Here is a 27,018-nt window from a genome sequence, read left to right on the forward strand (position 1 = left end):
TACAGTGGTTTAAGTCTCTGTTCATCCTTTTTTTTTTTTTTTATTTAAAAATTCATTGTAAATAGAAAGAGCACCCATCCACCCATGATCATCCCACATTCAGGAACATCTCTGAATTAAAATGCATATGAAGCGGATAATCTAAGCACACCAAGAGCCAGGTCTCCTGCTGTCTGGCACACAGGAAGAACAACAAGAGGCAGAACTCCAGGTGTGGCTGACCGAGCTTGGATTTCCTTCTGCTGGTTTGGCACCTCCTCAGTCAAATATAGTATTTTTGGCTCATCTATATATGTGACAATCTGACCAGGTTTAAGTGCAATTGATAGCGTATAAGACAGAGAAGAGACACTATTTATTTAGGAGGAATATAAGCAGAATTAACAAATGGAAGGAAGAAGCAGCTGACCTATATTTCAGAGACGGGAATATATCTGTAAAGCAGATGAAAAACCCATTCCAACTCCACTTTAAATTGTTCACTATCCAAATCTATTTGTCATGAAGCAGTTACCTGCTCATAGCTGAAAAAGTGCTTTGATATATTTTTTATGAATCTAGCTTCTCAAGTGCTAAGATAACTGATTGCAACACAACCTTGCATAAATTATTGTACTTCTCTTTCCAGAATGATGTCCTATAAAAAAAAGCAAGCTGAAAAAATATGTATTAATTTTACCAAATAAACTATATAACAAAAGGCTTAAGGAGGAATTGTTTTGTTTCCTTTTATAATACAGCAAAGGAGAATAAAAAAATTAAGAAAAACAAGTTTAAAAATGCCTTTTAAAAATATTTTTTCTTGGTTTAAATGAGATATTCTGTAGGGGAAAAATTTAATAATAAAAAAGAATAGGTGCCTTGAAGAAAGCAGTTGGAGCTCTATTTGGTTTTTTCTCACCCTGGGAAACAGTAAACAGTCAATAATAATTCAAGTAGTATAACTTTTTAAGGTGGGATTTCTATCTATTTTCATCTATTTTAAATGTTCGTAGGAAATAAAATTCTTAAAAACTATATTCTATATGGGAAAAAAACCCGTGAATAATTATATTTTAAAAATAACTTTTACCAAATATTTTAACTAGTCATTTAAAATATTCATATATTCACATATTATACAGAATGTAGGGATGTAGGAGTTTTTATTTCATTTTTCTCTTTGCTACCCTACAAAATGATCATTCTTGCAGACTGTGTTTGAGTCACTGGTTATACCTCACAAAAATATCAATAAACTGCATCCACAGTTTTTTCTTATAATACCTTATAATTCTGATGTATTTCATCTAAACCTAAAGTGGGATCTTACAGTGACCCTCACAGAAAAAAGACTAATACTGAACTTAGTATAAGAAATATAGTAATTGTCTGATGTCTCATTATTACCCTTGTCTCCTTTTTTTCATATGTTATCTTAATTCTTTACTGAAATGGCAGCTGGAGTTTGGTCTCAATAAATATCGCTCTTTAGAGCTGTAGGATGTAAAGTCTGGATACATGTGGCTTAACAACCCCCAATTAACTTTAAAAGGAACATTATATTAGTATTAGAAATTAATTAGGTGAAAGAAAATGTAATGTACTCAGATATTGTGGAAAGTGTAAATATACTAGACAGCATTTGTAACAATGTGAATATTTTTTAAAGAGAGGAGAGCAGACAGTGAGTTTGCTAGTGCTCCTGTTGAAGACTTCTTTGCTTTGTTTTATATACACTCAGATGCTATTTCAGTGGAACATTTTCTGTTCTTCTCAGTCCACACGTAAAGAGCATGTTCCTCTCAGATCTCAGGGTTTCTGTTTCCTTAATGTGTCTGTAATATGTACTGTGTCCCCTGGACTAAAACACCTGGCCACATAGTAGTCACACCTGACATCAGGAAGCATCTGAAGGCACCAGTGTTTCTAACATACAGTCACATCCAGCTCTTGATCTGTGGAAGGTTGTTTATTTCCAGCTTAATACCTGTGCCCCATAGTCCAGTTGACTAAAATGAAGATATTTACCTATGTAATCCCTCACTCAGCTTTATTTCCATTACTTCCTGAGATGAAATCCCACTTTAAAAGTATTAATCGTAGGCCAGAACTAAATGAGACAGGTTTTCCACTCCTGACTTCTTTTCTTGGTCCGTATGACATGAGGTGGGAAACACAGTTTTCAATTTATGCATCTTCCATCTACTACCTGTGCTGGAAAAATTTATTGTCTGGGTAGCCCAGGAGATCAGTGAACACACAGGGCAGTTTGAAAGATAGTGCCTCTCAAAAGGCTGGTTGTGTCTGAACATTAAGAAGCTGATAGGTTATAAGTGGGTGTTATGATCTGATCTCTGGTATGAGGGTGTTGGCTCAAGACAGCAATTCCCTTGCTAAGTGTGGGCTTTAGGACTTCCTCTTAAATGAGTGCCATCAGAAAAGTAGGTGTTAAATCTCCCATTTATTTTCCATTCAAATACGAGTTGAGAATAGCCTTGCTCATCACACCACAACTGAGGTTATTTTTAAGCTTTTCTAAATTATCTGTAGTATCCTGTTTTTTGCTCATATGCAGAGAGAGAATATTACAAAGGAAAGTCATATGTCCTTCCTGTTTCATCTCTATATTTCTTGGGGCAAAGGCAAATTTTACAAGTAAAAAACATCTTCCGAGTAAAATTGCCTTGAAAACCATTTAGATTCATGTGCTTGGTCAATGATCAACAGAATATGTTTCACTACCACCAACAGAAGACGTTAGCATATATTATGTTAAGAATTAAAATGGGACAGTGATTCTGGCACATCTTTGTAAATATTTTAAGTTCAGTAGTTTGAGAAAACAAAATAAATGTCAGTAGCACAATGGGTTTGTACGTTCAGTGTTATCTATGTCCCAGCTTCATTTTTATCCAACTTGAATTTAAATATGTAAATGTGCCTCTGCATTAAGTGTTGTAAAGCTTCTACATTGAAAGTCACATTGGTCAAAGTGAAGAGAGAAATAAGACCACAGCGTATTTAGAGTATCCAGCTGCAGAGACAAGAATGCAAGCTAGATTTATGCAAGTTGTGTGTTAGTTATATATGTATGAATGTGATGCAAATGGGCACCCACCTGTATGGAAATATAATACTTCATAGTATGGGTAGAATTCACATGCAGGAAATACCAGATTTGATTTTACACATTTCCATATTTTGGTTTTCATTTTTAGTTTAAAGAAAGATAAAAAAAGAAAAAGAAAAAATCTCCTGCTTATATAATTGCTGTGCCATAAGATATTACTTAAACTATAAAGAGCCTAATATACTCTGTATGGTCCCTCTTTGACACAGAGTTTTTTATTCCGCAATCCCTAACAAGAGATCTATTGACTAGTTGGACTGTTCTGGCTTTCTCTGCAAGGCGATGTATCATAAAATTAATTAAGTCTCTGGGTCATCCTAATAGGAATGGAATTAGATATTTGTTTAAAACAAGGAATGTGCCTAAGTAATTTGTTGACCTGAGGCATAAAAGAAGAAGGAGAATAATGGAAATTACTGTATGTGATTATGTCATTAAAGATAGCTTGCCACTGACAGCGCAGAAGTGGGCTGAGTTAAGGCCATCCAGAATCATTCCTATCCAAATGCTTTAGGGTTTGGGGTTTTTTTTTTTTGTAGGTAGAAAGCAGGTTTTTACATGGTTTTATAGTGTCATATGTTGTTCTATATATTATGACATAAATTGGAATGTCCTGAGATTTCCAGCTACCAAAGCATAATATCAATCACCAGAATCACTCAGGCTGTTATGTATTATCTAATGAAACAGCACAGAAAATTTCCAAGACTATTTTGAGCATAAACATGACCTGGTATCTAAGACCTGTATAATCTTAGGAAGAAAGTATAAATATTGAGAGGGGAAAGGAATTGAAATGTGAGGAAGACTACTTATGCAAATATTATTTATCTTTTTTTGCTTTTCTCTTTCCAAATTTAAGTTGACAAAATCATAAGCTAAGAGAACAGTCCACCCAGCACAGTTTTTTCTCCTCCAACCCCAGCCATGATGATTGTGAGGACACTGATTATAGATATTTTTTTTTTTTTTTTTTTAAATCCATTTGCATCCTCTCCAGAGAAATACAGAGGTCTAATTAATTGCTTTGACATATCTGAGTCAGAAACCTCATTCAACCACAGGGAGACTATCCCAGCAATTTAGACAATCTTTAGCTTGAAACTATTTACTGGAAAAGCTCTCTGTAAGAGTCACTGTGGTAAGGTAAAAACACTCTGCTGCACAGCACAAGCACACCACCTCTAAAACTTTGTGACTTAAACACCACCTATGGTCTGTGCTATTCATTTAAAGAGAGCTAAATTTATTTCTTATTGAAACTGTTTGAGTGTAATAGATCACTTCCTTTTGCTAATCCTGTTCAGCGACTGTAGGATTTCAACAAGTGTCTTTTTGACTTGAAAGAAAGCAGTTAGGTCAGACTGGAGAGCTTTTGAAAAGCCTACTCCAAACTAGCAAAACTATTTCATTTTCCATTCTCTTGAGACACTGCTATGCTTAGCCATACTGCACTATGTTTTTCAGAGGATGCCTATAAAACTCAAGTCCGAATTGATGATGAACCAGCCTATTTGGACATTCTAGACACTGCTGGACAGGTAAGTGGTTTCCCAATGTGAATCATTCAATAAGAGATAAACCAAAGGTTTTTAACCTCAGCTATATGGGTCACAGAGTTATTTAAACGTAACGGGAACACTGACAGAATTTCTAACACTGAGGAATTAACAAAGGAGAAGAGTGCTTCAGTGGTATAACAAAACTTCAAAATCTGAACACAAGAGGCAGACAAATTTAATCGACTAGAAGATAAAAAACCAGCTTGTTTCTTTTTCTCTTGTATGCAAATACATCTATCACAAACACAGAATGAATAAATGCTGTTGGCTTTTCCTAAGTGTTTATCCTGCTGATTTTCTATACTTTAGAGGAATCTTCTGGTCTACTTGTAGGTCAAGTATTTTGTTACCATTCTTCTCCTCCCTGCATTATATTTAAACATCAAATTCTCCTCCATAAGGAAAAGAGCCTAATGTCAAAAGTAACACACAATATACATAAAATGTGTATATGCAGTGTGAGCACCAGTCAGGGAATTAAGTTTCACATATAGCAAGGCAAAAGAAGGAGTTAAATACAAGAATTTCTTCTGCCTGACTCAGTTCATCCCCTTTCTATCACAAAACATTTTTAATGTTTAACTAAAATTTTGCAACTGGTTGATCTTTTCCTGAAGTGTGGGTCAGGTTCTGTTTGAAGGCTTTGATAGTTTCATGAACTTCCATAGTCTATGCGCATCTTGCACAGGAATGAGTCAGTCAAGAAGGACAGTAGATCCTTAAAACAAAAAAACAAAAAAAGATTTAGGAAGTATAAGCTTGGAAACCTTGATCTCAGCTTACTAAACATCTGAATCACCTGAGCTGGGTATTGCAAATGGTGGGAAATGCAATCTGCTGTTAGGAATTAAAATGGCATAAAGTTATATAAATTGAATGTAGTTCAAGTGGAATGTGGCATTTTACATGTGAAGGAAATATAGGTCAATTTCAAAGTGAACTCAACCCAGTTTCAGGAATCAAAAGATGCCCTGAATTATTCTTCCTTGACCCAAAATTATACAGTCTCAGCAATTAACCAGTGACTTGCTGCTGAGTCTCCTGAGAAAGTGTTTTATTCCCCAGAAAATTTAACCTAAATTTCAAAGCGTGTCTCCAAATCTGTGAATACAAGTGACCTAGAATTTATTATTATAACAGGCCCAATATGTTTCTTATGCCTAATAGTCCTAGCATAGCTTCAGCAACTATTTGGATGGAGGAGAGAAAGAGCATCACAGTTGCTACTCACTATGTCTGAAAACATTTGTACTTCTATTGGAGAAGGGGAAGGAACATCTTTGGTCGCTCAGGAAGTCAGAGCCTAGTAACTTCAGTCCTGTGTTGTCATCAGTACACAATCACTAGAGGAGTTATATCTCCATCTGTTCAGTCTTGTAAGGCTTTATGTGTTAGGGACTTCCTGTGCTATCCTTCAATATAGTTTACTGTCTACATTTACTTAATTCTACTCCTACATTCTATTTAGTCCTATGTTGTAGAGTTAAAACGTTAAAATTTAAAATATTTTCTTATCTAGAGCTGAAGAGATATGATAAATACAGACAGTGGAAGCTGGTGAGAACGATAGTAGAGAAAGGCTAGTGAATTTTAAGTCTTGTTTCAAGAAGGGACCAAAATACCCGTAATATTAGAGGCCAATGGCATGTGGTGACCATGTAATTAAATGTGGTACAGAGAGTTTGTAGCAAGCAGAGACCTGTGGCAGTAGCACCACACTCTGCAAAATACATCAATCCAGGACATTGTACAGCCTGGGCATAGTTATTCTACCTCAAGGTACAAGTTAAATTGATACCAAAAAATCTGTGGTTTAAATTTCCCCGTTCTTCCAGTGCAGACTGTCATCACTGAAACATGTCTCATTATATCTGTGCAAGGAAGCTCTTCCTACTTTCCTACACCTCTGTTTTTCAGAGACTGTCCATTCGAAGTATCCTAGATTTAGCTGCTTGTCTTTGCAGATGTGTTTGAATTTGTCGCCTCTCTATCTGCATTACACAGCTCCAGAATAAATCAAGACCTAATCCAACTCCCGTTGAAGTCAACAGCTAAAATAGACTTGTTCCTCCCAGAGGGCTTAATATTACTCTCACTGAAGTTCAAACTGAAATCCTGCTGTCGCTTTGGTGACTCAGGGTCAAAATCCGAAGTGCCCAGTTAAGCTGATGTTGGTGTGCTCTGATGGTACCTCGCTGGGATTCATGTTAAACAGAGATGGTGTTGCAGGTTCTAAATTGCATAGTGGAAACCTCATTTCTCTCTTGGTGTCCACACAGCCATAAATACTTCATCATCAACTTTGAATAATGATTTTAATTACTTCAGAAGATCAAGGAGCTAAAATTATAATTCTTCCCTACTTGGGAAACACAAGAAGTCAATAAAGAAACAGACTGAAATTAATGTATTTTTGTTGTTGTTCTAAAGAATGTTTCACCAAATATGTTTCTCCTTTCCCTGGTGTACCTAGGGACTAATTAAACACTTCAACACTGACCAAATATTGTGATTTATTAATAGTTAATATAGTTCTTTGTTTTCAAGCCCAGAGTTAAAAATCCATATCTGATTTTGTGCTTGAAACTGGATAAAAATCTTTTGCATTTTAATAGATAGAGTTTGGAACACCAAAAACGTAGATGGTGTTTCAGATATACATTTCTGGTTCTCAACTATCTGAAGTTAGAAAATATTCAAACAAAGTGATAACCAGAAACATGAATAAGCTATTAGTATTGCTCATCTAGTCGCTGGTCTTCCTCTTTTGACGCACATAAGCAGACACCATTCAATACGACAGACTGCTCCTCCCAGGAAACAGACTGATGTTCCATGAACTCTGGATATACATTTTCTACATCATCAGCTGTCCTCTAGTGTTCTTCAATATAATTTTTCCACTGAAGATACAACACAAGGCACATTCTTTATGTAGGGCTAGTGTAAGTAGTTATGCTTCACTGAACTCACTACTGCTTTTCACCACCTGCTACATCTGCCAACAGGGCAGCCTGTCTTTACTCACTGCATTCAACTTCAGACAGAATAAGGTTACATTTACCTCAGAGACTTTCAAGAGTAGGTATTGCCGATGCAGCTGCTTGTCATAAACAGCACTTACTTGAGCAGTTCTTACCGTAAGGTTTGAAAACATGGCGTGCAGCAAGAAGGAAAGGAACAAGAAATTGATGTTGGTTTCCTTTTCCAACAGCACAGCTGAATTTAGAAGATATGTATCCTTAGGCTCATATTTGATGCTAGAAGAAACTAGCAGTGATGCCATTGGCTCTTCTTCAGATGTTTTCTTCTTAAACCACAAGTTTTCTTTTTGCATCTATATTTCCATTAAAACAAAATCAAAAACCAAATAACAAACACAGCGTAAATGTGAGATTGGACTTCAGGAGGAAATTTATTTAGCTTGCTTCTAACCCTCTAGTTTAGCTACAGTTTGGCACGTGGAGTAGATAATAAAACTTTAATGGAAATCTGTAAATGCAAATTATTATTTTTTAAAGAAAGATCAATCTTCCTTGTTCAGCTTGGTTCATAGGACATTTTTGAGTGACTCTCCCTTGAAATTCACCCATGTGTCTCTCTCTGTCCCTTAAGGCTGGGAGATGTGTTGGGGGGATGTAGTTCTGGGATTTCCCTTTTCTTACCCAATGCATCATAAACCTTACCTGATTTTACATACATTTGATTTAAACTGGTGTAAACTCTTTGATTTCCAGGAAACTTGAGGGTGCAAATGAAAGGACATTCAGACCTCAAGTCCTTTATTCTGTGTTTAGTTCCCTTCACAATTATTTTCAGAGTGACAGCCCCCAACTGCTCCAACTGTGCACAAAAAGCTTCCACACAGTTATAGAAACCTTCTGTTCACTCATTTACACTTTCTCACTCTCATAACTTAAAAATATGTTTCTACTTCTAGAGCCCAGTTTGAAACCCTTCTTGTGGAGTATACACAGCAGTTATCTCTCCTGCTGTATTTATAAACTGTTGACTGACACAGGAGCTTTTATTCTCGCCACAGCTTTCCTCCTGATGACACATTACCCAGCCTCCCTGTTTAGACCTCACATCAAATGTTAAAAGAGCATCAGATAGCATTCCTTTCACCAAAAACCAATTTGAGATGACCGTATGTAGAAAAGGCACACTTGTTTTCAGACATGAAGCAGTCCAATATGAAAAAAAAAAAAAAAGGATTTCTGTACCTGTCAGTGAGACACTATGTTTCAAGATTATTGCACCAATTTTTGCTTGTTAAAATGTGGGCTTTTTATGATAAACTTAGTGTACTAGTATATTTCCCAGGTGTGAGTCAGAGACTTGAAAAATTGGCCTTAAAATGTGATGGCATGCCATTTCGGGGAGATTTTCCTTTGTCTGGAGCTGTGTGCACATGAATTCATTTCCAGGCAGACACTTTTCAACCTGACAACAACAGTGCGCTCTGTAGTGAAATCCATCTCTCAAATTGCTAGCAAATCACAGGACATGTTTATCCTGCCAACCTCCAGGACTATGATTTTTGCCCCCTGCTTCAGGCTTTGAAGAGGAACCATATTAGTCCCAAGAGCCCTTCAGATAAACACACTTTCTCAGACTAAATGCTATAGTCCAATGACTCACTCAGGGTGTTATCTGAGATACTTCTGCTTATTATCTAAACATGCCGCTCTAATCCTGAATCAATGGAAGTTGAATTTCAAACTACAATACTGCAGCTTATCTCAAGGAAGAGTAAATTGCCTTTTTGGCAGTAATTATATTTTAATGGGCCTTTACAGTATGTTCTTTTAAGGGGAAAATAATTTTAGTGCACTTTCTGCTAGTTACTGTAGTAAGTAAATGAAATCCATTTAATTTTTAAAGCATAGTGGTAGTGAACTAAGCAGCAAACATTAACACTGTGTATTAGGTGAAGAACATTATTTTCTTTATATGTTGTTGTTTCATAGGCTGATGATGACATGCTTAGAAAGTCTAACCATAGCACTGAATATTTGGTGGATTCTCAAGACAAGCTGTTCTGTACTTTCTAGGGACAACTAAAAACTCTCCCATGACCAAGACATTTAATTTGGGAATAGACAGATTTTTGAAGAAACATTTATTTGGCTCAGACACTGAGTGAAAATACAGTTCCATTAAATCATAGAAGATATTACAGACCTGACTCCAATTTCCTTTAAATTATAGGCAAAATATTCTTTGGCTTCAGTGGGAAAATATCTAGGAATATACTGGCAAAAAAAGAGTATATTAGCGTAGCAAGAACAGGCAACGAGCAACTAAGATTCCCAACTTCCTTTCCCTTCTCTGTCAATGAATGAATCATGGTGCAATAAAGGATGAATCACTTTGTATTTCCAGGTCTGCATCTATCTTTCTGACAAACAAGTGAAGTAAGACTTTGCAAGGTGCAGACATCTAGGGTGAGCATCAGAGTTGATTGAGCCTAGCGATAGTGATTTCCTGCCCCTCCTTACCATTCCACTTCAGTAGAGCCAATGTGAGTGGTTCCATATTGCAGGTGGAAAAATACTTTCCAGTGATGTCTCTTCTTTTTCAATAGATTCTTCTTTTTTCTCTTGAAATGTTTTCTCTCTTGCTTTTTTTTTTTCTTTAACTAATAATTCCAAAATTAGATATACAGTGGTACTGCTGAATGATTTATGACTTCTTTAAATAAAATAAGAACATTTAAAAGAAGAAAATACTTTATTATGAATTCTTATGCAAGTAGCAAAACCTTTTTTCTTCTTTCCGGATCTTTCTTTGTGGTATTTTAATACTGTAAGCAGTACAAAATCAGCGCAGCTATAACATAACTGTTTTGCATTTGTATTGGTGATGATTTATGTAGTCCTCAGGGAGCACATCCCTCAAATAAACATCGAGCTAAATTATTTCAGTGGCAGAAATGAGCACATAATTGATTAAATGCTACAAAAGTCTAAAAAAAGCCACCCTGCAGGTTGTGAGCTTCTCCCCCCCCCCCCTTTTCAGCCCCTTTCAGATTCTTAGTTCAAATTATATCTCTGGTGATCAGCAGGGCACAAGAGAGGGTAGAGAAATACCTGTGTTGTGGAATTCTTAAGGTAAGCACGCTTGTTATGGAAGTCATCACGAGAGACTATATATGCAAGCCAAAATATAATTTGCAGCCATTTATCAGAGCAATGAGGTGTCTGACACCGTAGCCTCCTGCTTTGCTTCTGTAAGGCTGTACAAAGTCTCACCGGGGAAGATGGAAAATCTGCAATGCCCATGTAAGCTGACAAGAGCTTGTTTGAATCCCCAGTGAGCTCTTGCTTGCAGCTGCAGTCATTACCTGTTCACTAGTGGGTTACTGCAATTTTTGAGTGTGTGTGCTGTTTACTGAAATGTAATTACTGAGCTATTAATTATTTCCCTTTACCATTTATGATGCATTTGTGACAAAAGGTGAAATTTGGCTTTCTTGCATACAAATAAGGAATGGTAAAAGGTGTTATATGGTGCACGATAAACCGAATGCAGTTGGGAGTTTTAGAGGTAGTTAACAGTGAAGATTGCTTCAGTGCCTGCATTTAGGAGAAAATTACCAAGGTGTTTATCCCTAAGAGAGACACCATTAACATTAATATGAAAGAAAAAGACAGTTCTCTGAGTTAGGGAGTGTAGCATCAAAGCATTTTTACTGGCATTTTGGAGAACTGATATGGTGATTTCATCCATATTCTGGAGTGAAAGAAAAGTAGATATCATCTCCCAGGTGATGGACCACATATTTTCATTACTACATAAGACAAGCTATCTTTGGAAGAGCAGGATTAATAAAGTTAACAAAAGCACAGTTGCAGCAAACTGGCAAACATATTATCACCTGAAGACAGGAGGGCAACTAGAGTCAAAACATTGGAAGCATCAGTGCAGAGAAGCTACAGGAGGTAAGGTCTCAGTGCCAGTGCAGGTTATTTAGAAGTTCCCTAGTGAGAAAGAAAGGTCACTGCGTAATTCTGTTTTTTGAAGTCCTGGGTTATTTTATTGGAAGTTGTTCTCATTTGTATTTTTTCCTTATTTATTTTTCTTTACTTATTATTTTCTGCCAGGCTGATGTGGTTCAATCCTACTTCATAAGCTAGCCATGATGCAGAACTGTATGTGAACACGGAATTGTAAATTCATACAAAATGTTCTGCAGTTAGTGAATGGGGCAGTGCAATAGTGATCCATCAGTGTTAAGGGTTTGAAGGAATATCTACACCTGCCTTTCATGAAACTTAATTCTGCACAGTCTGTGACTATGAACAATAGCAGATATGATGGGAAGAAGTATCAGAGATGAAAAGAGAAGGGGAACCTGAATCTTTAAGAGCACGTGTGGGAAATGGCATGAATTCACAAATGATGAAAACAGATTGTGTCCCACAATGGTTTAAAGAAGTCAGTAATCAAACTCACAAGCTAGTGATTTTCAGAAAGGGTGAAAATTTAGACATACCAGTTCAATGTCTCAGACTCATCTGAACGAAGATGAGACTAATGTCATCATGAATTAAGCTGATAGAGTAACTCAGATTAAGAAACAACAGCCTTTATTTGTAATTAATTCATTCTTTACACTCAGGAATTTATAGGCTCATAAAGTCTCTCCAGTAGTCAGAGGTTAAAGATGTATTAGCCAGTGTGAAACCATCTCTTTCCATGCAAATATATTAGTCTTCAGAAAGAATCCTGAACTGAGGTCTAGTGTAATACCAGCTCCTGTCTGGGATGGAAGACCTAGAGGGAGCAGGTTAATGCTGAAGAACAGGTGTGAAGGAAGGGTAAGAGAGAGAAACTATTTTAGAAAGCTTTTTGTCAAAATTTTATGAAAATGAAGGATGTAAGACTATACTTACATTTCATGTTCAGTGCTAGTCTAATTGTGTTTCTTAAATTGCCAACCATACATTCAATTGAGTCACTCAGCTTAGACCATCTTCTTGCCCATAGGCGAGGTCTTGAGATGCTCCCTGTCATTCATTCTCCCTAGATGAGCTTAACTCATCCATTTGCAGACCCTCAGAAAACTCAGGAAATTAGCAGATAAGAAGAAGTGCTGCTATTTGTCACAGAATTAAAATCATACCTGTGTCTTCCAGAAAAGATCACTTGTCGTGAGTATTCTTCTTCTTCCTGCCTGTTTCCCTTTCCAGGTAAATAAATTAGCTTAAACATGGGGAGGAGTAGCCAGACAAATAGGCACTGATTTCAACAGGGTTGATATAGTTGCTGCTGGTTGTCTTCTAAATTATAAATTAATTTCAGTATCTGTCTCATCTTTCTACTTATACATTCCCAGAGTTAAGAAAAGGCTACTGATTTTGTACAATGCAGAGTCTGTAATATTGCCTTGGAAGGCTGTCAGATTAAGTTCAAAAATACATTAGTCTGCTAGGCACATGGACTGCATCTTTTACATTTTCTATCATCAGTGATGTGCATTTTGTCCCCAGTACAAATTCACAGAAGGAAAGGGATATTGCTGTTTTATAACAGAAGCAAGGATTCCTTCCGGTAATTATAAGGCGTGAGACACTGACTGATCATTAATCAAGGGACTGATTATAATAATAATCCACTTCCACTGCAGGCTTATGGGCTGATTCTCATTTATACTAATCCCATTTTGAACTGCTCCTGGATCATTACTAGAGCAGGCAAAAAGGGTCGCGAGAGAGGAGTTTGATGTACAACCAGAACAGTGTAGAACCTGTCATAGAGAAGGATCAGTCCCTGTCCTCTAGTATTTAAGCCAGAGCCCCTGCATTTTCTCTGGTCTGTGTCTGAGCTGTTATTAATCTCCCTTCCTTCCTCCTAGTGATGTGGCAGATGGTTTAGGCTGGCACAGGTGGCCGAGTACCACCTGCTGCCAATTCTTCTGTATCTTTTGCTGTATAACTCCTTTTGTTGGTGCCGTTTGCAAAGGATGACTAGAAAGAGGAGGGAAGCAAGAAGAGAGTGTTAAGTGATACTGACATTGTTCAGTGCTTTCCTGTTTTCTTTTATGTCATTGCTGGGAACCTATAACTAGTACGTGCTGGGATCCTGCAAGGAAATGCAGCAGATTTGGAACTTTGACTTCTGTGATGCAAAAAGTGTATCTGTTTATTATTTCCTAGTGTAACTTAACCCATGCTGAGGGATAGTATTTCCCACTGCTGAGTGCTGTGAAGGGAAAAAACCTCTATTGGCTTTAGGCACTAGATGGTACATCCTCTTGACTGTTCGAACCCCGTTGGAAATAACACAGCCTTGCAGAAACTAAATGGTTTAAAATGAGGAGGAGGATAAGCCTTATCTTCCAAATACATGAAGGATATGAATGGACAGGGGCTGTGGCTGATACTGTGGACCTCAGAGGCCACTGCTGGTATTTAGTCTCTGTTGAGGTAGTGAGAGAGGTACGAAGGAAAGTCATCCCTGGTGTCTTAAACACTTCTTTGAGGACAGGTTGAATTACTCTCTAGAGTCAGTCATCCCTCTCTCCTGACTAGAGAGATACTTGAAGACTAATGCAGAAGAGGTGACTACCTCCTGAGTGGCAGAAACCAGATGAAACAAGTCCCATCCTTTGCATCTGGATTAGTAGCATTATTATAGTGTTTATAAGATATAACATCCACGTAACTTCTATCTAGATGCTTTCTCATTTGAAATGTAATTGCTGCAGGCATCTTGCTGCTTGCTTTTACAAACAAGCTTTTAAAAGGTTATTTGCTTTTACACCCCACCCTTAAAAAAAAAAAATAAAATAATAAAATAGTGAAAATCAAATAATTATCACATCACTTATTCACCCGTGAACTTTCCTTAGGTAAATCTATTTCAGGAGGTAAAACAAATGAAAAGCACACTTTATGAGAAGCAGTACCAGGTGAAAGGTATGTAATCCAAGTCCACTGTAATGTTTATGTATCTAAGAGAATTTATTAACAAAGACATATGGGAGGTTTGCACTTTGGCTTAAAAAAGTTATTTGATGTTAAAAAAAAATCACTCATCATATTTGCAAAAACCTTTCCTGAGATAGTAGAAATTATCAATTAGTTTGTAACCAAAAATTCTGATTTTTTTAAAAATTATTTTTTTATTTTTAAGTGAACAGTGCTTTTTCACATATTTCTTTTATGTTATATGGTCTTTACTTCTGATTTTCTCACTCACTATTGGAAAGACTTTTTTTTTCCCCACTGAGTTTCCGGTGTCCTTTTTGTTAATTTTACCCTTGTTTGTTCATTGTCATAGATAAACAATATCCTGCCTGTTTCCAAGTATATATCCCCCCCTCCTAGTGTTCACTAGAAATGTAAAAAAAACCCCTTCATAATAAGAATGACCCCTGTGGTAATCAGGGAGACAGCTTTGATTAAGAACATCTGTTAGCAGATTCCCGGTTCTAAAGTCAAGCAGAACATAAGACAAGAAGATATAGAAAGTGGCATTTCTCAAACTGTGAGCTGGCCTCCCTAGGGAGACTCTGACCTCTTCCAGAGATGCAAGCCAAGATCATAAAAAAAGAACAGACATCAAAATAAGTGGAGTGTGTGTGTAGTTCGGAAAACATGACACCTTTGTTTCTGAGGTGCTGCATCTTTAAATTTCTAAGCACTACACTTCTGAGGGGTGGGGAGAAGGACTGCACTTCTAAGCCTTGCACCTTGTTTACTCCTCAAACACATCACCACAAAATGAAAAAGGAGAGATATGTTGACCCTATGATCACTGCCTGTGTCCTCTTTTTTTGTTAGTTTTCCTCTTCCCCCTGCATTTCTCTTATCCTTTCAGGGTTAACAAGGCTATCTGTTAGCAATGCGTAACACAGGGATCCAGGAAAACTGGCTTCAGTTCTGAGTTCTGCTGGTGCAAATTAGTAATGTGGAGGAGGTTGCTTCTTAACAATTTCTATTCTGAGTTGGATAAAAGCTTTTCTAGCCCAGCACTTCTCCTCCAACATTTTTCAGCACAAAATACTAAAGAAACAGTAAAGGACCAGGCTTGATTTCAGTGAACTTTGTGATACACCTTCCTAGATTCTTTCAGTCAGCAAGGTAGGGTTGTCCTGAGCTGAATGTCAAATCCAGAATGTTGTGTTTCATAACAACCATAAACTAAACCTTCATAAGTATCTAGGTATGTAAATATAGTCTGTCTGACTTTATTGCTCAATGTTTTTATTTCCTCTTCTGGAGACATTAAGATACTGATCTTATTTGAAAAGGATCCTAATCTCTAATGAAAAAAAATTATACAAATTCTATTTATATTTCTATGAAAACAATATGAATTTTAAAACTAATTGGAAATTTACTCTTTATGAAAAGCTTTCTCTTGTTTATTATGAAAAGTGGGGTAAAGATGGTAAACCAAGACAACAGAGAGAAAACAGAGGTATTTTCTTCTTTGCTAAATTGTTCTCCTAAAAGTGAATAGAAATAACAAGCATATACAGAAGGATGAAATGTGGAAACAGTGACAATATCCCAAGGGTCAGTATGGAAGTATGTCTTGGGCGTGAATGAATTGGGTTATGAAAGCCAAAATGTTGCTAGAATTGGAACTTTTGTGAGACGTGAGAGGCAACGAGTTTTCTACAGTCACATGGACAAATAAATAAAAAACTGGGAAAATATCCCGCTGGTGCTGAAATGAGTGAGTAGCCTAATGATGAAGAACATGGAAAGAACTAACACTCCTTATCCCTCCCAGCTCTTTATGCAGTTTGATACAACAGGGTGGGAAGCATCCAGGCATGCTGAAGGAGCTGCTCTATGTCATTGTGAGGTCATGCTATCATCTTTCAAAAATCATGTCAGATGCCTGATAACTGATAAAAGACAAATGTGACAACTATTTAGGAGCAACATAATCATTGAAAGACTTTCTTGCTAACTTTCTCCAACAATAAGTAGACATATAAAATCGTGTAAGGATTAGTATCAGGGTTTTTCTGCATTCAATTATATTGGAAAAGGAAAAGTTATGTTGCCTTCTTTCAACTTTTAGAAAAGTTTTATTTTGTTTCTATCCAGACTTCATGCTTGTTCCTAAGTATATTTCTCCCAAGAAGAACGGTGATTTTGTTTCAAAAGATTTCTTACCACACTTTTCAGTTAAGTCTTAGTCATAATACACAAGAGAGTATTAGAGACTGATGTCAAGCTGCAAAGTGCTATAAGCATGACAAATCTTCACTTTAATTCTCAGAATTGATTTTCTTTTCAGGAGGTGTGATTTCCTTCTGCCTCTTCCCTTTCACATTTACTGACTTGGGAATGTTTCATATCTTCCTCTTGTTGAGCAGCAAATGGCATGTAGTGCTATTCTTGAATAAATTTTTTTAAAAGCCACTTCTACACAAGAAACAATTAAAGAAGATATGAGTGTGCTAGCTGCACAGATACATCATTGCTTATTTTATAGGAGAACCAGGCAAAATATAAAAATAAAATCACTGAAGAATCTGTAAAACTTTTGGGTCTATCTCCATCTACCTCTGAACATCCACAAAACTGAGGTGAACTTGGATTTTGGTTCTGATCACTTTAAAGATACATTTAAAGTGGGAAATCTAGAATAGGACTTGAACTAAAAAATAAACAAAGATTTAGTTGTATCTTAGTCCTTTTTCTTGTGCATATAATATGCATATGCTATTGCAAAGTACATTTATTGAAAATAATATTTATTCTTTTTCTTACTATATATTATTATGTTGGGGCTCTTGGTGAACAGAGGGAAAAAAACAACTTTTTTTTTTTTTTTTTTTTTTTTAATCCAAGAAAAGCCTTATTTATGTTTGAGTCCTTGGAGTCCTTGACTCTGTAATGATCAATCATGCCAAAGGGAAAAAGCTGAGAAGTGAAAGTCAACATCAAAAAATGGAATGGAAATGACTAGTTGTGTTAACAATAGAAAACCAAGTGGATGTCCCCAGTCCAGTTTACATAGAATAATTAATACCTCTGAAAACGGATTATTGCAATCATGACACTAAAGTATTTTGGCTGTTTAATCTAATACATAAGCAGCAGTTAACATGTCATTACAAAAAATTGCAGAAATAAATTAATTTATATCCTTAAAATTATTACTATGCCCAGTCGTGAACAAGAAGGCGTGGGTGAATGACTCCAACTCAAGAATGGCAGTGCCTGAAAGCTGAGGACTTTGCGCTTTTGGAATGATTCAGTGTTTAAAATGAGGAACCCAAAGTTTCCTGGCAGTCAAGGAAAGCTGTAAAAGAGCCCTGGTGAGTGATCCTGGGAGTCCCCATGCTACAGAAAGTCACTCACTGTGAGGAACTTAAACAGGGATATATGACCTAATTCCTTCTTAGTTTGCCATAAATGGCTATAAATGAGTGTACAAAGTTCTGAGCGCTTCCCAGACGTGGACCATCCCACTTAAGCAGAGCTCATTCTTTATAAAAGCGTGCAGAATAATCATACAGTGTTACGGTAGTTGATTTATGAAATCTCTAACCCAGGAAGACAAGTCATCTGGGCTGGGAATTAGGGTCCATACCAAGACATCTACTTTTAGGTGCCTACATGGGAGCTAGTGTCTCCGTTCGGTTGTTATATACATGTTCAGCTCCTTCTGTAAGAGATAAACAAAAATAGGTAATTAGCTAACTGAAGGGATAACTATTTTTTGTCAGCAGAAGCAATCTGTACTCCATAAATTACACTGAGTAAATTACTATTATTTATAACAGGGGCTTGGAGAGTGGCCTGCAGCTACACAAACAACTAAATTCAGGAGCCTTAATCCACAAATTTAATTCCACATAAACTTTCGATTGTCTGCTAAGCCTGAGGGGATCCTGGCCTTGATCAGCTTCTCCTACAAGGGATACTATCCTAGTAATCACGGTACGGAAGAGTTCTAGGTGATTAATGCAAAGACAAGAAAATCTGGGGCCCAGGGAATTGGGGGACTGCAGAGAGCGCCTTGTTCTGGCACAAAAGCCTGGGATCTGTGGGTGAGTAGAGGATGGATGTCTCTGTGTTTAGTCATTAACACTGCCTGGCCATAACTCTGAGACCTTGGGTAAGGTCTCCTGTTTGATCTTGCACTGTTTATTAATCCAGTGGCTATCTAACGTAGATAGCAGGCAAAGACCTGGGAACTGAGACAGATCTTCATTCACTGTCTCGACTGAACCAGCAGAGTGTAGATCCTTTTTGTCTGTTATCTTCTGTGTTTTTCTCCACTGCTGCCCTACTTAACACATCCAGATTCAAGAGGATGAGATAGAATATGGCCTGATCTACTCTGTGCTGTAGCTTGGTAGCTAATAAATTCTCCTGGGATGCCACTGGTGGTAGTTTAGAGATTTTGAAATTCTGAGTAAGTCTCAAAGCAGAATCCTACCCTTAAATTGCCTATTAGTCTCCTATTTTGGAGCTTAGTCTATGAACTTTTTCCTGTACTAGGTGAAATATTTTGAATGATATATAAGAAAGCCCTTGGGGAAAAGATACATCATGAATAAATGATAACGGTCAACATGAAAGTCTATTCACAGAAAGTATTATCAATCAACATGAGTGACTATTGAGAAAGATTTAAGGCTGAGACTTTTAAAAGAGCATAAGCAATCCACTTCCCTTCAATTTTTAGCAAGAAATTATATATATATATATATATATATATATACAAAACCTAAACTGTTTTAAAAATCCTACCCTAAATTCACAACAGAGTAAAAAATACAGGACTTGATATTGCATCCTGCTGCTCATAGAAATGGTCCAATGTTGATATGTGTATTCCTTGCTTTATCAGACCTTCCTGCATCTTAATATCTCTGGAGAACTGATTCTGTCAGGAGGATTCTGATCCTGACTGGTTGTTGCCATGGTATTGGATTATTCTGGGCTGTGATCAAGAAGAGCAAACAAACTTGAAAAAGAAACTGGCTTGAAAACATATTCTCAAGCCACGGTGCCTGAGTCTAGGTTTTGAAAACTAAATCTTTATTTTTGTACAATGTGGCAGTTGTTAAATACTTCTGAAAACCCATACCGATAACCAGAAGAGTTGCTGTGACACTAAATACATACATAAATAGGAAAAAATGCAGGAGGAGAAAATTGGGCCAATTCTCACGCTATTTGAAATTGTTAATTTTCATTTAATGGTATTATCCCACACTAAACTGAAACCCCCCGCTTCTCTGAGAACATCTGAAAGAGCAGAACTTTTTTCAGATATTCCTGCTTTACTAGGCACTATTCCAAAGCTGGTGGGAGTCAGTGAATGTCTTTTTGATATTACTGAGCTTTTGAACTGAGTGCATAATAAGGAGTTTCTACCTGTCTCCAGTCCCTAGATAGTAATCTAGCTCTTCTTTTACACCTGTTAATATTCATCTAATTGCAAGTCATCTATGCACACTGAAAACACTGCAGATGGTCTAGAAATACAAGAGACAGTATTTTCTGTATACAGGCACTAGTATAATAAGTTCATAGGCTTAGAGGACAGAGTTCCCTTCATGGGCAAAGAAAAAAAAAAAGACAAAAAAGTCCTTAAAGACATCCTGGTGGTGTATTATTCATGATGACAACCCCAGAAGGGTGCACAAGTTTCAGCAAGCAGTAATCAAAACAGTAAAATAAGCAATGGAAAAATACGTAGGGAATGGGGGAAGTTTTCAGGAATTTTGTTATTTTCAGACGGATAATTTTGGTTGCCAAATTACTGAGTGTGTTTTTCCTATTCCACAGGCAGAATTCACAGCCATGAGGGACCAATACATGCGAGGTGGAGAAGGTTTCATTATCTGCTATTCCATCACAGATCGTCAATCCTTTCAAGAAGCTGCTGAGTTTAAGGAACTCATTTATCGTGTCCGACATACCTATGACATCCCCTTGGTGCTGGTAGGAAACAAAATAGATCTGGAAGAGTTCCGACAGGTAAGCAACTTTGTTGGTTTTGTCTTGGTTTTCCTTGACTACCTCAGGGATTTCTGTAGCATATGTTGTAGAGTACTGCTGAGAATTATTAGCACAAGATAAGGTTTAATCAAAGAGCAACACACCAGGATTGGTAATAAATTAAGGACTTGACAGTACTTTTCATTCATATGTTATTGAAAAGGAATTCCATTATTTTTGTTGGAAGTTATATATATGTTCAACATCAAAAAAGATTGTCAGGATCTTTACAGCAAAAAAACCTGTTTGCTTTGGATTTTACAGGCCATTAAATCTAGATTTATTTTTTTTTTCATAAACATACAAGATTTAATTAAATTTTTCTCAAACTCAGACTGAAAAAAAAGTCTAGATAAGCCAGAGAAATACATATGAGAATATCTTTGCCTGAAAAGCCAGCAGCTGTTAGAGTGTTCAGATGGGATGGGAACATTCAAGACTTGAACTCACTTGGATTTGTATACAAGATTTAAGCCACCACCACCCACAGAGCAATAGATTTGTCTGACTATGAGGGCATTGGCTGTGGCTCTCAAAGTCTTTAGGAATCTTAGCTCACTGGTTTGCTTCCTTTCTGCTTCCTCCTTGTTGTTTGTATTGATGTGTGTGTGCAAGTCAGAGAGACCATCTTAAAAATGGCTTGGTTGTGACCAGGGACTGAATGGTAAATATATTTAATCTTTAGCAGAAACTTCAAAAATAAGACAAAAAATATTTTCCTATACAGAAATCTTAAGAGGCTCTTTATACACACTGTGATTGTTTCCATATGACTGACTTCAGTGCAGACGTATTTAACAGTTAAATAAAATGTTGGTTTTCAGTTCATTAGCATCTGTGCTCACATGATCCTGCCTACTTTTTTCCACTTATTGTCACTCTTCTACCTATTTCTTTGTCTTTCTTCTACCTGAAGAAAATCTAAGGCAGTGTTAAACCTGAAATTAGTCCTGAAGATCCGATGATGTACTTAAAACTTCACATCCCTTTCCAGATCATTGACTTTCTCCCTATATCAGACTGTGAAAAAACCTTAATGGTGACAATCCAGCTGCAGTTTAATATGCAGCCATGTGCAACACGCAGTGCAATCCATGCAGTTTCTGAGTTTCTTATATACCAGATGGGGAGGGGTGTGGATTTAGTTCTGCTGAGAGAAACAGGACATTGCACCCGATCCCAACAGAAACAGGATAAAATAGATTGCCTATAGTTACCTATAGATAAGGTTGTCAGGAATAGTCTAGTCATAAGTAATACGAATTCTTTCTTCCAGTGATATTTAGCACTACCTCTTTTTGATGGCGTAATGTTGGGCTTTCATGTTTTAATCACTGTCAATGCATACAACAATATATGCTTTAATTAGATGTTTTACATACTCTTTCATGGTCTTTGGTCTCCCAAACAGGAATATTAGTGTGCATGAATGTCTGAATGGGGTATCACAAACAGCACTCAAGATTAAATGGTGTGGGGAGGCTCTTGGTAATTGTATTAGAAATAATGTCTTTGAGATGTGACAGACACACAGAAAACTCTTACACTAGGTTGTGACTGAAGATTCTGCTTGAATTTGTAAGAAGGCAATTTCAAATCATGGTCCTATGTTTCTTAGAAGCTTTCAGTGAGCCAGGATTTAGGTCTTCAGAAATTTTTCCTCCCTCCATAAGCTCTCCACTAGTGTCAATAAGTTCAGCAATGTTAGAAGGGTTTTCTTGAATATTCAGCCATCCAGATTTTGAGCCGTGGGACATCCTTATACCACAGATGAGTAAGATATTACAATGCAGATCTGCTCCTTTGAATAAAGCACTTGAATATGACTATGTCTACTCAAGCAAGTAGTATGAACCAACAGGAAAGAGCTGTAGAACAAAACAGTTTATTCTGAAGTCCACATTTTGGGAATATAATTTTAATTTTGGACTAGCTCTACTCACTCCAAGCCCATTGTCTCTATGATTAGTCGGTGCTGAGGTGTATAAATTGTGCTCTTGGAGCATATCTTCACTTAAGTTTCATCCATAGTTCAGGTCATGTTCTCAGAGACCACTCCACAATTCAAAGCAAAGCATATGGTTAAGTGGTAATGATTAAGAGATACTGCTCACTGCCTCTCTGACCTTAATTAAAACATCACTGTGTGGGAGGTCATCTCTGTGTCCAGCTTTAAGTGCATGTTAATGGACTTCAGCAACTTATTATTTCAGAACCGGGATGTGAGGTTGTACTGTATGTTTATCAAACACTGAAATAAGTTATATCTATGCTTACTTGTTAGGTTAAGCAAAATCTAAGTAACGTGACGAACTGTGGGAAGATAGATTGAAGGGAATCTTTTCAAGGTCAAGTTATATCTTCATTAAAAGCACTCGGATGTTCAAGAGTGGTAGCCTGCTCACTCTGGAGTGACAGACAGCAATGAGCAGACAATGGCATTAACATATCAATGAACAAGCAGTGAAGTACACAAACATACCAAATTCAAACAGCTGAGAAATAGTAGGTGTCAGAATGCAATTAGCAGGATTGGAAATTGGCCAGGTCACCAGAGCTAATGTTGTTGCTTTGTTTGACATTTTTCTCCTATGAAATTCATTAAAGCTACTGTAATGTTATTCATGGTATTTGGAAACATAACATTAAGTTCAACATTCCTGGGCATCATTTCCATTTAATGGCAATTCCACAACAATCAGACAGGCTGTAGTAGCTCAGTCAGACAAAGCTCTTGTTTGAAATGCGATCCCCTGCACAATACAATTAATGATGTATGTCGCTTGACTCAAATCTATCAACAGGACTACAAGAATAAAACTAATCTGCAAGTAAAATTTTGTGTTAGGAGAAACACTGCTAAAAAAGAAAACCAAGAAGCTTATTAATTTTTTAAAAAAAAAAATTTTATTTTCTGATGGCTTCAGTGAAATTATTGTTGTGTTTAAGTACACTTGTAATTTTTAATGTCTTAAGAAATGGGTTTGTCTGTACTCCTTAAGTTTTAATCACATTCATTAACCTAAAGAATAAAGACTTTCCATTCTCTCTGAAACAATGTGGGGGAACAAGTCTGTAAAAACTATGGGGGAAAATACAATAACTCATTACCCTGATGTGCAAATCTGTTGGCAAGCTTCCCTCCACCTTCCATTCCTTTGCACTCATTTGTACTGCAGCTGCGTCCGCTCCCTTCTGACTTTGCTCTGTTTTGTGTTCAGAGATTCACTGGAAAAGTGAATGTGCGTGAGTGATTAAGGCTGTATCCTCTGTCCGTTCCGTGATTTTTAGCCATTGCTCTAAGAAATATTTAAGTATTATATGTATTTTATCCCATAGATGTTTGATGTAAAAAATAGAGCAGTGAGTGCTTGATTAGATAGTTTTAATTTCAGTGTTTTTAACATTAATTAGATTAATAAAGATAAGCTATATGTCTTTTAATATCATTAGAGTTTCAGAAATATTTAGGACCAGCTGATATGAAGTACAACAGACATTTTAACTTCAGATAAGCTTTGTTGCTTTACCCCAGATAAACATCAGTTCTTACTGAATTTTACAATCTGTATAATAGATAAATATCTAATTAAAACATATTCATCTTTAAAAATACAGTAAGCAACTGATCCTGTTTGAGCTTATGCCATGCTAAGGCAAAATTGTAGCTTTTAACTAAAGTATTTTATAATAAAGACATGTGGTAGTGCTGAAATGTTGTTTGAAAAAAAATCTGTAAGACTTTTCAGAGGGGAACTAACTACATAAGCTCCTTTGAACAATGTACAGCTATGCTGTAGCCCTGAGCTGAAAAGAAGAGATACTTTCTAGAAGCTTTTTCAAACTTTTATCGTGTATGTGAGAACCATTCTGAAAATTTTACCTATGCAGAAATTGCACAGCCTTCATGAAGCAGTTTTTCCTATATGCTTTTATCTGACCCCAGAGGAATAAGCCGTGGACGCAGTCAAGTCCATGGATAAAATGTTGATGTCCACTGAGTCCATGGTTATGAGGGCAGGTCATGCTTCATTCAGCTCTTGGCCTCTCTGGGAAGCTTGTCATCAAAGCTGTTAGTTTTGATAGTGCAGTCTTTGACCTGAAAAGAATTATGTAGTTGTTTACCCTTCCATGCATGAGTTTTCTTATTGGTTTCAGGCACAAATCTGAGCAGGAACAGTGCTTTTGAAAACATTTCCTTCTTCCTCTCTCCCTGTACAGCCTTTGTCCTTCAGTAGTAAATATGAAATCAATATGAAATTGGTCTTTAGCATGGAACAACATCTTACTTGAAATGCAAATTAATTACAGGGGCTTCGTTACATTTTCTTTCTAAGGTTTTATTATATCATAAAATAGTTCTCAAACCAGGATTGCAGTGACTCAATACATTCACATGATCTGAATCTGCTGCCCACAGAACATTCTCACTTCGAGGAGATTTTACTCTGGAATTTGTTCAAGAGGAGCTGACTAGTTATCAGATACTCTGAGCATCAACTTTTAGATTTTTTTATTTTGACAGTTGTTCTATTTTCATGCTGGCTTCAAAACCCTTGAAGTATCTGTTGAGTCTGACACAGCCAATTTATTTTTTTTTTAACTTCTTTTGTTTTGGTTTCTTTTCTGTGAATAACTGTTCAGATATTTCAAACATTGCTAGTCTATATCTTCTGGTGCCTCACTGAGACACCTAAAATACTTAAAGAATATGACATTATATTTTATTTTCATTTTCTAGTACTTGACTATGAACTAAAATTTCCTAGATGCTCTCTTACCCATATTAGTTATGAAATTGCAGTATTCTGAACTTCTTACCTTATCATTAGGTTGGATTCCTTTGCTTTTGTGATTAAAACTGCTCTCAAATTTTAAAATATTCTTTACCATCATCAGTTCCATTTCTTCTGAAATGGAGACCCCCTGTTGAAGGGTCTGTATGCTGAAAGCTCTTGTTTCCCATTTATGAGGCCAGTACCCTATACAAAGAATGAAAGGTTTAATTGCTTCTTCTGAACCTTCTAACTACAAGTCAAGGGAAACGCATTTTCTGCTGTTTACTGATGAAGAATAGTTTATATTTGAGTTAACTATAGACATGATAAAGTGGTTAAACCAAACGAGTTGGCCAGATTATCTACAAAGTCCATGCAGAAAAAAGATTTATCACATATCATAGAAGAGTATCATACAATGAGATGTATCTGCCCATGAAGACGTCTGTCTTTCTCTTGTCTGTACAGGGAGGCATGAACAGCTAACTTCCTAGTTTTTATACAGCAATACTTGGGTCAGAGGAAGACTAACAAAATTGTTTATGACATCCTTTCAGTTGAGAATCTAAGCTTAGTGTTTCATTCTGTTGTTATTGTGGCTGCTAACTGCAGACTGGACTTTTGAAGCATGCTCAGACCAGGCCTTTGGTTTTTGAATTAATGAAATCTGATAACTAGTCATTCTTAGGTGGTAGTCCCTTCTAAGGATCATTGTGAGCTGTGATATTAAAATATTTCAGATGTATTCAGGCAGACTTACCCTGAATAACGACTACAAAAAACATGGTGGTATACTTCATGGAGAAAAGCTAGAGGAGAATACAGCACAGAAGAGTAAATTCTTCAAAATTTTTTATTTGAATATTGAAACAAATTTTATAGATTAATTCATTCATCCTTCTTGATGTCATCTTGGCTGTTCATTTTCCATGGACGTCGATGCAGTAACATTTTGCTAGCCTGAATACCTGCTGAAAATGAATTACATTTATGAGGAGTTGCCCTCATCCCTTCCATTATCTTGCCTACATATTACCTTTCCCACATGACATCGTATCATGTTCTTTGTTTGCTCTTCAAATTCTGAATAATATAAGCCATTTTTTCTGTTTTGATAAGGCTATGACAGTTGTCTGAATATTTGGCACTAAAACCACTGAAGTTGTCATGATATTTTTTTATATTAGAAAACTGTCAAACCTTTGATCGCCACTTTCTTACATTACCAAAATATGTATCTGGATTCTGTCATGTTACTCTACATATCTAATTTCTATTTATTTTTATTTGATTTTGTTTTTTCAACATTTCTTTCACACTGTTCACTTTCCTAAGAAGACTTCCTTATATTGTTAAAAAAAAAAAAATGGTTTTAGTGTTTGCCCCAACCCCTAACGAAAGTGTGTGCTTTCCTATGTCAATTCAATTGTAAAAGTCAATTTTATAATTGTAGTCTCTAGGAAGGAAATTCTATTATTATCAACTTAACTGTCTCTAGTAAATGTTCATTTATACATAGTTTACCTCTTTGTCATTACGCTTTTATACTTCCACAAAACCCCCAAACCACAGTT

At 36.5% G+C, this 27,018-nt stretch overlaps 1 protein-coding gene across 3 annotated transcripts in view; it reads left to right on the forward strand.

Annotated features, from left to right (window-relative positions):
- RIT2 (Ras like without CAAX 2) overlaps positions 1–27,018 on the forward strand; it is a 175,637-nt gene that overhangs the window by 70,386 nt on the left and 78,233 nt on the right. For all 3 annotated transcript variants that reach the window (XM_074932026.1, XM_074932027.1, XM_074932028.1), the window contains exons 3-4: positions 4,580–4,653; positions 20,454–20,645. In XM_074932026.1, coding sequence (XP_074788127.1) covers positions 4,580–4,653; positions 20,454–20,645 — 266 coding nt within the window. The remainder of the gene's footprint in view (positions 1–4,579; positions 4,654–20,453; positions 20,646–27,018) is intronic.

Source organism: Athene noctua, chromosome Z, assembly GCF_965140245.1.
Source record: "Athene noctua chromosome Z, bAthNoc1.hap1.1, whole genome shotgun sequence".
NCBI lineage: Eukaryota > Metazoa > Chordata > Aves > Strigiformes > Strigidae > Athene > Athene noctua.